The sequence below is a fragment of the Diadema setosum genome, chromosome 7 (genome assembly GCF_964275005.1).
Source record: "Diadema setosum chromosome 7, eeDiaSeto1, whole genome shotgun sequence".
Lineage (NCBI taxonomy): Eukaryota > Metazoa > Echinodermata > Echinoidea > Diadematoida > Diadematidae > Diadema > Diadema setosum.
Genome location: NC_092691.1, coordinates 27,802,917 through 27,815,457, shown reverse-complemented (window position 1 = coordinate 27,815,457; position 12,541 = coordinate 27,802,917). Strand labels below are relative to the sequence as shown.

Genomic DNA, 12,541 nt, shown 5'->3' with positions numbered 1-12,541 from the left:
TGAACTTGTAATATTTTACTTTTTTATCACATCAAACTATCAAAACTTCGAAACTTCGTAACTTCCATATATTTCATCCGATTTCAGTCAATTTTTTTTATATCATTGAACTTGTAATATTTTACTTTTTTATCACACTAACTTATATTTGGACTGGATTGCCTATTTAAAGCGATGGGTATTATTCAGACTATTCGATCTTACAGAGGGTTGTAAAACCTGCAAGACAGTGACGACAACTATGGCCTCAATTTCGCACTGTGCCTACTGTTCAATTCTAAACAAAGCAGCTATATACATGCTGCGCATAAGGGTTGGCATATATTACTGCTTATAAGTGAATGGGAGTTAGATAGATGTGTTAAAGATAGCTCACTAGTATAATTATTTCTTGTAGTTGAAAGTCACGAAAGTAACGGCAGATGTGGAGTCAATATTATGTGCATCTTAAGTCTGACGTCCACGTCTGGATAATGGGAAAATTCACTAGTTGGTAATTTTATGTATCATGATGCAGCAATACGTTTTTTGTTTTTTGTTTTTTATTCATGGCATGTATACCTATGTTACCTTATTCTTTGGTAATCGAGCTAGAATAACGCTGACATGTAGTAGTATTCAACATTCAATATTGCATGAGGCAAGTGTGTGATTTGCACAGCTTGTCCTCAAACCTGACGACAGAGGGCGATCATCTCGAAAGAGTGTGGCGTCGCGTTGTAATGCACCGCATTTTACGGTTAGAATGCAAGTGCTCTGTTTCGTCAAAGTCGGCGATTTGCTGTTTTTTGATTCTTTGTTTGTTTGTTGTTGTTTTTTTGTCTGTTTTAAACAAAACTTATGGATATTTTCATCGTTCAGAAACTAAATTTGATAGGGTTGTAATTACATCAAACAAGAGTTGTTTCTATTGCTGCTAACCCTCAGGAAAACCTTTTGGCTGTCGGGAATATAATATTCGATTCCCGGCGGAGACATTGTTTTTCAACTCTTACACTTTTCCGAAAAGGAGACACCGATTTCTCCTTCTTTTCTCATATCTCACAATTTATATATATATATATATATATATATATATATATATATATATATATATATATATATATATATATGTATATATATATATATAAACTACGTCTCTCACTGAGTTTTCATAATTACTGCTGTTTATATATTATCTAGATTCTGTTTGTTGGAAAAAAAAATGTATACAAAATATCAGTTGACTGAGCCTACATTAAGGCTGTGATGTTGAGTATCCCGTCGTCATTTCTTCTTCTTCTTCTTCTCTTCTTTTTTCTCATTCGTTTCCAGGAAGTTGTAGTTTGATTGCACAAACCTTGGGCAAAAAGGCAAACCAATACTAAACTTAAGAGGGAAGAGGGAATGATATCCAAAGATGTGGATTGAAAGAATTCAGCAATATTAGTAGAAAAACAAATAAACGAATAATGAGAAAATTGAACAATGCTTTCAAAAGTTATAAGTATGTATATAGCCTCGGTGTCGTCACTTCGGGCAAACGTAACGATGCTGAGAAAATATCAAGAGAATTTCACAAAAATGTTATTTTACATTTATTTTGTTCTATGCGAGAAGTAGATAATTCCTTCTACGTGTTACTTGTATACTGACAGAGGTATTATCACTGCCCTTACTTTCTGAAACAGGTAAGTCAAATGTTCTTTTATTATATGCTTGAAACAATAACTTATTTCATGTATAAGATTGAAAAAACTTTTGTTTAAAAAAACTGTCCGTTTTAATCTGCCCGTTGTTTGGAATTCTTTGTCAAATGATAGGCCTATACGCTGTCAAGTTCAAACTTAATCTCTCAAAGAGTACTCTTGACAAATACTGCACATTTTCACATGATTGTTGCACATATGTTTTTGTTTTTGTTTTTGTTGTTTTGTTCTTGTCTCGAAATTGTAAAACACTCAATGTGCTTCTAAAAGCACTCATATACCTGAGAGAACTTATTTTATACAAGGCCTCAAGGCTTTTCTCTAGTTCTCTCATTTCCATGAACTGTTTGATAGGGCAAATATGTAAACTCTAATTTTGTTTGTCTTCATTATGTCATTTATTTAATTTTGATTGATTATTGTTTTTTTGTGTTTTGTATTCCACTGATCTTTTATTGGAATGAATAAACGAAACGAAACGAAACGAAAAAATGAAAATATGTTGAATTCTCTCTATATCTTTGTATTGTTGTTTTGCAGCGACGCGCTACCTGTCATAGTGTTCTCATACACTCATGGCGCAAAAGCTATAACTTTTGAGTGGATTGTTCGATTTTCCTCAAAAAAACACCAAAAAAAAACACAAAAACTTCACTGCTCTGTAATTGATATAACTGCATTACTCAATCCACATTATCATTATAGCCTTCCACATTAGCTCAAAGCCAAACGATCTTTCAAGCCGCTTTAGTGGAAGGAGGCAGTGCTTGTAAATTATTCTCAATCAGTCTAACCATGAGGGATATCAAACAGGTGCTAGCATTTTTCTTTGTTCTGAAACAAGTTTGTGCTTAGTTAGTTTTTTTCTTCCGTTTCCCTTGGTTTTTTTTTTATGGCGATAACAGCAGAACCCTTTATTTTGCTCCAGTTTACCAAAAGAATGATAACAATAATAATGATAATAAAATAATAATATTGATAATAATAATAATAATAATAACAATAATAATAATAATAATAATAATAATAATAATAATAATAATAATAATAATGATAATAGTAATAATAATAACGATAGTTATCATAATCTTAATCATAACATGTCCGGCGGAACCGGGAGGCGGGCGGGGGGCTCGCCCCCCCCCCCCCCCCCATACAAAGGAATACATAAGGTGTCATCACTTTGCCCCCCCCCCCCCCCCCCACTCTTTTTAACCCGGAAGTACGTGTTTTGTTTTTGTTTTTGTTTTTTTTTTTTTTTGCTTGTTAGCTCATGAAACCCGGAAGTGCCCCCCCCCCCCCCCCAACTTTTGAAAACGCTCCGCCGGCCCTGCATAATCATAATCATAATCTCAGACTTTGGAGGATAAGGTCAAGGACTATCAATCACGTCGAGATCACTGGTTCGAGTCCTCCTGCTGCAGCAGTTGAACCGCTAGGAAAAGAATTTCCTCCTTGTCTTGTCTTGCATAGGGCACTTAAAGCCGGTAGTTGCCTGCTAACAAGCAACAATTTTTTTTTATTTTTTTTTTAGAACGGGGCAATCGAAAAAAACAAAACAAAAACAGAAATCCAAAATCCAAATCTCAAAAGCAGACTACGTATTCAATGTACGCGTTATGTCATTCAAGTACTCAGTAGTCATTCGACCTCTCGTGGAAACAAAGTTTGTGTCGTGGTGTGTGCACCGAACTAAAAACACTAAAAAACACTAAAAATATATCTTAGTTCGGTGGTTGTGTGATGTGAATGCGTTTGTGTGTGTATGTGTGCAATACGCGATGCATGAAACGGGTGGCACTGGTCAGTACTGCAACACCGCATCCCGATTCCCTCGGTCAACTCTCGGTCGAAAAGTGAAACGCTGGGAGGAGTGCGCCAACTAGCGTTCAGCGGGGATAGACTTCAGCGGGTGAAGTTTTCAGGCCGTGTACTACGGTTACTGATGTGGTGCCTGATGAGCATGCACTTTCGCGATATGTTTGTGTGAGACCAAGACAGGAAAAGACAAGAATTTTTAAAGACAAGAATTATTGAAGACAAGAAAGAAGGAATTTTCTGGAGATCTAGAGAATCATGAGTAGATATAGGAATTGGTGCAGTGCATTAATCTGCACCAATAGCTACACCAAACCATCAACAGGTACATCATTACTTCGATTTCCAAGTTTCCAAGTTGGGTTGTATGTAGGTTCCTATAATCATATTATACAGTATGTTAGTAGCCTAGTAGCACCGACGTAGCCAGGTTGGGGGGGGGGGGGTATTGGAGGAGGGTCTCTTCCCCCCCCCCCACCTACACACACACACAGTGAGAACTTTTTGCACTGTGATGTTGTAAACGGTGCAATTTGATGCATTTTTGCGTTTTTTATCAACTTAAGACGGTCCCACTGGTTTAAGTATTAAGGTAGCAGTATTTTGATATAGATTAGGCCTATTATTGAACAATTTGCCCCCAGAATGTTATCATTTAAATAAATTTCTTGCATTACGATGAATATCATGAACGCTGTCTGTTCAGTAAACAGAAAAAGCATGAAAACGATCGGGTGTAGGAGAGGGGTATCCTCCAACTGGAGGATGATTTTGCATTTTCAGACCTGAAATTCAGCGATCTGGTGCAAAACCTTTGATAAAATGCTTAAAATGTTTTTCTCGAAAAAAAAAATAGATAAATGATGCAAATAAATAAGGCTTTTTTTTTTTTCCAGGGAAGTGTTAAAATCTAAATCACGAAATTTGGCTCTTATTCCGCGTGTGCATCATCACTGTGTATGTTAAGGTCTAGATGGGAAAGGGTGTGGGAAGGGGTGCCCCCTCCCACATCCGACGGAGATTTTGCGTTTTAAGAATTGAAATAAAATGATATGGGCACAATTTATTTGTGTATGAAAAATTCGGAAATTGCCATGGAGGGGACCAAGCAATGGGAAGGTGGCAAGATAGGTCCTACGTCTCCCATATTCGAGGGAGCTTTTTCATTTTTAGAACTGAAATTCAACGATGTGGCGCACACTTTTGCTGGAATATCTGGAATTGTCAATCAGAGAAGTGTATAGCAAGTATATAGGCCTATGTGGAAGGAGACAAAGGAGGAGGATGTGGGAAGGGATAAGCCCTATTCCACCTCCTATCAATTCAACACGAGGGACCACTAATTGCATTTAAATATTCTGGTGCACACTTTTTGTTGCATTTGGGGAAACTCTCAGTGTTCAAAGTGTGGTCATAGGGTGCACGGGGGGGGGGGGGGTGATTGATGATAGTCACCATCACAATCATATAGATGTATTGTATACAATCACGATTACAAGCCCATAACCGGACTGGCGCAACAGTTTGGGGTGGGGGCTTGGGGAGCTTGGTGGGGGGGGGGGTGCCCCCCCCCCCCTTTTTTTTTTTTTTTTGCAGAAGACAAAGGGATTGAATGTTTGCATCCCCGACATTTTTTTTTTTTTTTTTTTTTTTGCATGAAATATAAGATGGGAGGGAAGTGGCAGCAAAAATGTGAAGACTCTTTGTTCTTTTTTTTTTTTCTTGTCAGACGACTTTCGGCCGAAAATTGCACGTCAAAAATATCAAGACCTTTTTGTTGCTGTTTCGCTTTTCTTTTGTTTCCGTTTTGAAAAACGATTTTGACACCCTCACTTTTAAAAACATAGCCTCTCCCTGCATAATGCAAAAATGAAATCTATTATACGGACATTAATTTCTTTGTATGTAATAATTTCCGTATACCTCCTGCGTTTCTAAATTTTCTTGATTTCAGTCAATAAATTAAAGCAATCATCCCCAGGGGCATCTTTCAGTTTAATCGATGGGGGTGGGCCAAAACATTAAAAAAAAAAAAATTGTGCGAGAGAGCGGAGTGACCGAGAGGGCGAATGGAATGGAAGGGACAAGGGAGTCGATCCGTTTTCACGATTGGGGGAGGGGAACTTCGACTCTGAAGAGTTGAAATATCTGTATTGTACGAGGGTGTGGGAGAGGGGCCTCCCACGCTAGGAAGATTTTGTATTTTTAGACCTGAAATTCAGCGATTTGGTGTACACTTTTGATGAAATGTTGCACTTTTTCTATTTAAAAAAAAGTAAGAAAAAGAAATATTCACAGATAATTGAATGACTCAATAGTAGTATCTCGCATCTCGTACCGGCCTACTAATGATACGTGGAAGCTGTCAGGGGAAGGGGGACGGTGTGGAAATTAAGGAGTAGCCCCCTCCCTAACGGAACGTTTGCATTTTACGATTGACATGATGCGCTGAATGATGCGCACTGATTTAGAATCATTCGGAAAATAATTGTCAATGCCCAAAGTGCTCACAGAGTCTAAATCAATGGATAACCGAGAGCGATCGAGCGGGGAATGGTAAATTAAACGAGGATTAGGGAACTTTTACATTTAATAGAATTGAAGTCATGGATCTGATGCAAACTTAAATGAAACATTTTGGGGCAAATTATTTGTATAGGGCTCCATTTCTCTCTCTCTCTCTCTCTCTCTCTCTCTCTCTCTCTCTTCTTTCGATCTTTAAAATAACAACAACACAAATGAAATATTTTGGAATATGTCAATCTAAAATGTGCCAGGAAAAGGACCGAAGTGTAGCGGGGGAGGATGTGAGAGGGGGTATACCCCCTCCCACGGGGGAGAGATTTTGCTATTTTAGAATTGCAATTTAACGATCTGGTGCACACTTTGAGTGAAATATTGAAAAAAATATAATCCTAAAGGACAAGTTCACCTTCATAAACATAAGGATTGAGAGAATGCAGCAATATTAGTAGAACACATCGGTGAAAGTTTGAGGAAAATTGGACAATCGATGCAAAAGTTATGAATTTTTAAAATTTTTGTGTTGGAACCGCTGGATGAGCTAGGAGACTACTAAGGCTCGTGATGTCATATGAGTACAACAGTATAAAGAAAACGTAAAGAAAATTCAAACATATTTTCATTTTTTTTTGCATAATAAAAGATCACTAATGACTTGCCTCTTTCTAAAGGCAATGGGAATAATATTACCCATGTCAGTAACGAATCAAAGGAATGTGTACTTTTTTCAAAAGATGAAATTTTGTGAAATTCTCTTTATATTTTCCTTGTATTGTTGTACGCATGTGGTATCATACACTGCAGTAGTCTTCTCATCCAGCGGTGACTGCACAAAAACTTCAAAAAATAACTTTTGAACAGATTGTCCGATTTTCCTCAAACTTTCAATGATGTGTTCTACAATACTGTTACATTCTCTCAATCCTTATGTTAATGAAGGTGAACTTGTCCTTTAATAAGAGGTTGAAAGGGAGCAGCTTCATGCACATGTTTACAGTAGGAACCTACACGCAATTTTTCACTAAATATATTGTCCCTAAATATAATTATTTTTCTTTTAAAGAAAATGGCGAAAAATTAAAGTGAACGTGTATTGTGTCTAAGAAACTTATGTCATTTAATTTGAAATTTTAACCTACAAGAGGTACACGTAAAATATGTTTTAAACCCTTTTTTGTCAGTTCATACCTTTATTTTTTATTGCTTAAATTCAAAATATAATAAGCCTTATAAGAATTGTAGCATGATTTTCAAGCGAGGTTATAGCATTACTACAAAAATCTAACATTTCTGCGAACATGTGAAGTTGACAAAAATTCTTGCCATTTTCCTAAGGAGAAAAAATACCCTCATATTTTTAGAGAAAATATGATATAACAGTGGATTCTTTGACTAATTTTCACTCCAGAAATGTATACTTTCATTCACATAAAGAAGTAATAATTTGAAAGTAAGAGCGCTGAAAAGACCTATAATTTAAATATTCCTAGGTTTACACAAGCCTGCCAGACGTCTTCTGACCACTGGAAGTAGATCGATTTCAGTGCTTCCGACCCAGGTTCGATTATCCCCGCTAAACCGCTAGAGGGCGGCAGCCACTTGCGTTTCACCAGCGGGCGTGTAAAATCGGGAGAGTTGACCATCTTGTGTACGATCTCTTTGGTATCAGCCAGGTTTTTCTGTATGCATCATTGGCAGTTGTTCAAGGAGCTGAAAAACAGCGATATTCGACGAACTACGGCTTGGATACGTTAAAGTGGAATAGACCGACCTTTCCCCATCTCCCCCTTTGAAACAGGAATCTACGTCTTGTAGGGTTCTAGAGCCTTTTGGTGCAAAGGTGAGTGAATTTTCGATATTGTCGTTATTTCGCCGTTTTACCCGTTATTTTTTGCTGTTGTCCATCACCACTAGCCACTGAAACTGCACTGACTGCTGGAGTTGGTTACAGCGGCGTGATGAGGTGTGTCGCGGCGGTTGCCCGGTACCAATCGCTCGTTGTGTGCTGCGGCGCCAAGTTTCCCACAACTCGCTCGTGAACTTTGGAGGTGCTGCTAGTGGTGGATCAGATATTAATATCATCACTAGACTGTATTCTGTTTCATTTTGTGGAAGCGGATGTTCTAGTAAATACGCTTTATAGGAATAGCTGAAGAGCGCGTGTCATAGATCGAGGGATTTTGAAATGATAAGGGCATACGTTGTAATGTTCAAAGTTCAAGCGATTGGTGATTGTTTGAAACCAGGTGGTAACGTTAGAGCTAGAGCCTAGAGGCAAGAGCAAAGGTAGCCAGACAACGGCCGCGGTTTGTTACCGTACTCATACGCACACACCCCATCTGCCCATGTGCGGTTGTCTGCTCTCCGCTCGGCTCCGCTACCTGCAGCTGCAGGAGGGTTTCTGGTACATACTCATTAATAGTAATTAATTGCAGCTATGTTACATTTTGAAGTTTGCTATGATACATTAACTAAAGCCAACAGAAGAGCAAGATGTTTCATTTCATGGGATACAGATTAAGACAGTACTAACGTTAGACCCTAGAAAAATCTAGGTTTCATTTATTTAAAGGGATGGTATAGAAATCTAGTCATATCAATATACAACTAGATCTATGTACTAGTATTGCTGTTGAGTGTTGTGTTGCTTGAGGTGAAGATTCAGCTTTTTAACATTTTGCGAGGTATTTAGAACCCATTTTAATATGAACCATTAAGGAGCATACCATTCCAAGAGGAATTCAAAGTTTATTTTGCGAAAATCGGTTTTGAAATGGCCGAGGTATTCAAAGACAAAGTAAAACAAAGTGATCCTAAATAGGTGGGTCCCATTTTTTTTTATTAGAATCACTATGTGTTAGGCCTATAGTTTGATATCTCAGCCATTTCAAAACCAATTTTGGTCAAATGAACTTTGAATTCCTCTTAGAATTATATGTTCTTTCATATTTCAAAAGAGGTTTCTCATTATCTATGAAAAAAAAAATCATACAAATGTTGAAACCTAAAGCCCTACTTATTCCGACCAAAACTGGACTGATCATCCCTTAATAATCCTTATGTAAATACATCTTCAGTGACAATGTGTTTTGTGTTAAGGACAAGTCCCCACTAGGCACCATCTCAATGCTTATGGCCAAATGCCCATTAATTTCACCATGCAGTCAGACAGCAATTTTTGAAGTGAGTTTTGAACACTGTCAAATCAGGTGCCAACCTACAATTGTAGACAATTCTGTCTGTCCAGAGGACTTTTCATCATTTTCTTTTTTTTTTTTTTTTTTTTGGGGGGGGGGGGGCATTTACAGCTCTCCTCTGAGGGGATTCTATGAAGCCAGATGTGAACATATCCCTGATGAAAAGATACAGACGATCTTTTGGTCATGTGCTAACCATGAGTGGTGTTTCTGACCTCTTTCTGCAGTTGTTGAGTAGTAAATACAGTTCCATTTGAAACCTAGCAATGTTGTTTTTATTTTGAATAGTAACCCTCAGAGCTCTTATCTTGCTTGTGTAATGTATTCTCAATTACAAGAGGGTTACAGTCTACATACACTGTACGTGTACTTGTCCCACATGCATTCCCAAATTCTGGGCCAATTCTTGATGAGAAAATACTGGGATATTTGCCAATTCTTGAGCAGATTACAACCCAATATTAAACTAGAATTGATTTACCTATTTTTTCCCCAGAAAATTGGTCTATAATGTATTAAATGTAATTCTGTGTTTTAAAGAAAACCCATATGATTTGCCCCTCTTCTTAGTTCTATAATTCATTTATAAGTGGCCCCAGAATCTCTTGACCTATGTCCATGGAGTCAAATGAGGCCTTAGCTTTCAACCCCAGCAGAATCTTTGTCAGAGGCAAAGTTACAATACAGAACAATACAAGTGAAGTTACATTGTTAAACAATAGCTTTGCAAGTACAAGTTGTAACAGCGTACAAAAAAGCAACAAAAAATTACTAGTCTAGTATGGACAACAATTGTACAGCTGTCTGGGAGGGGGGCCTAGGGACACAGAAGAAAGACTTCAGAAATACATTGTAAGCAGTTGTGTTTAAATGATCATCACTGAAAAGCAACATTTTAATAGCAGCTCTTCATTGATTGCATCCCATTCCTATAATGTACTTTCAGGTCCAAGTGGCTAAATGCGGTGGATTATACAGTCCTAGTGCAAGTGGCCCGATGACGTCCAGTTGGACTTTATGACAGCGATCACTGACCAGCAGTTTGTGAGGAGTTGAGCTACATTTTGCCTGATATCAAGATGGAGTTGAGGGCGAAAACAGACATTTTTAGGCATCAGACATTAAATCTTCTTGCTTTTATAGTCATACATGTATGTTTTGTTGCTGGCATTACCGAGGATACAGTATTTGTTGCCAGACAAAGTCAAAATGTCACAGGTAAGTGTCTTTCTCCCCCCCCCCCCCTTATCTTTACTTCTTCTTTTTTTTTTTTTAATTCAGATTATTTGAAACGTTGTTTAGTAAACTGTTTACCCAGTAGCGTTGTCATGTACACTTGTATTAGCCATGGTTCCCTTCACACTTTGCCTATTGATACTCGAGTTGTCATTCTATTATGTGGAACAACATTGGGACATCACAAATCAGAAGTCTGATTGAAATCGTACAGAAGTTAAAGAGCACATTGTACAATTGTATGTGACAGGTTGCTGGAAGCAGGAGCTGATGTTTGTTGTACATCCCTACAGTGTAGAGGACCTGTAAATCAGCTTCATACTAGAATTTTTGGCTTGAGTAATGTCATGTTCAGTGTGTATTAAAAACATGTAAAATATGACATTTTAAAAGAATTTTGCAATTTTTTTTTTAGAAGAACACTTTCTTTTACAATGTAGGCCTACATTGTAGATTTTAAGTTGAAGGAGGGCAAAGAGGTTGAATTTCATGATTACACTATTCAGATTTAGTCTTTTGTACATAGTATAAATGGAAATTTGAATGAATTTCTTACTCAACCAAATCATGATGAAAATAATACACCAGTGATATATCAAATTTGATTTTAAAAAGAAATGATAATTCCATCCATGAATTATGAACAAGTGAAGTTCAGTGACACTGGTCCAATACAAAAGTGAATGGCGTGAAAGTTTCCACTTTTACAGTGTCTTATCCCTTCACTTTTGCCATAATGTGTTCAGCTGCTATCAAAAAGACACTCGTACATAACCAGTGCACATTTTTCCTGCCCCACCCCATCATGAAAAATTTCCTAGGTATTATCTTTTCTATGCATTGCTGATTTATAGTACACATAATCTGTGTGTTCACATTTCAAATGTACAAGTAGTACAATGTATCTCAAAGACGGTGCATGTGAGAGATTGCGTACATACAGTTTTGTATTGGCTTGAATGTGAACAGGGCCTCTGAATTGTCTTGTACACCAGTGAATATGCAATTAAAAATTGATCATCAGTGTTTGCTTGCAAAATTCATTAGACAGAGGCTTCAATTAGAATAGGATAGCATTACATTGGACATGAAAATGCATAGATCCATCAGTCAACACCAAGCAAGTGAGACCGACACCAATGCTCACAATCTCCACCTCTCTTGTGCATGCTTTTCTTGAAGATAAGCTGTCAGAGAGTGTAGGTTGCAGGGTGAGATCAGGAAGTGTCATATTCGCTTTGATTCTTTGGTGGATTCTGACGTCATCAGATGTCAGCAGAGATATCGCCTGCTCAATACGTTCTTCAAAATCGCACACGGACCGCCTGGAGACACAGATTGTGAGACCATGTCTTTCACGTCATGTCACACGCCGACTTATGATAAGACATTGGAAGTAAGAAGCTCCAATGTTGCTACAGTTTATAAAATGTATAAAATGGTAGTTGTTTCCTTTTGACATAAACACCAATCAGGGGAAAAAAAAAAAGTGAAGGAAACCAGCCCAGGATTTGAACCCCTTACCTACATTGTTCTGCTATAAAGGCAGAGGTACATGTACAATGTACTTCCAACTGATCAAAGCAGTAACACTTTGAACTTGGAATGGATACCTGGTGTCTTACCTCATTTTCACCCTCTCTTTGTTTACCATCAGGAAAGCTTAGATTTCTGGGCCCTGTTTCATAAAACTTGAACATTATCAATAATAAGTTACGATAGTGGATATTTAAGCTACTTAAATTCTTGCATCTGATTGGCTGAGAGCAAATTTGTCATAGAAATGTTGCAGTTGCTACTGATAACAAGTTTTATGAAATGGGAGCCAGGAATACAGTTGAGATCGTGTGTGCACTCAAGCAATAGAAGAACATCCATTAAACTACACTCTCCGTGTAGAAGCAAATTCTCTTCAATCCTGTCAAATTTTAACACCTTATACATTGTGGGATAGCATGAGGAATCCCAAACTCATCCCCTTTTATAGTACATTGTATTTGTACCTCGTTCTTGGGACACCCGAGCGTCCTTTTATAGATTGTGTACAGTACAGAGCCAATGTCTCATGCCCGGGACAAA

At 37.6% G+C, this 12,541-nt stretch overlaps 1 protein-coding gene across 1 annotated transcript in view; it reads left to right on the top strand.

The window, feature by feature from the left end:
- Window positions 1–10,200: 10,200 nt before the first annotated feature.
- Window positions 10,201–12,541, top strand: part of LOC140230858 (semaphorin-1A-like) — a 135,590-nt gene continuing 133,249 nt past the window's right edge. Inside the window, exon 1 of the mRNA XM_072311005.1 lies at window positions 10,201–10,444. Coding sequence (XP_072167106.1) covers window positions 10,306–10,444 — 139 coding nt within the window. The 5' untranslated portion in view covers window positions 10,201–10,305. The remainder of the gene's footprint in view (window positions 10,445–12,541) is intronic.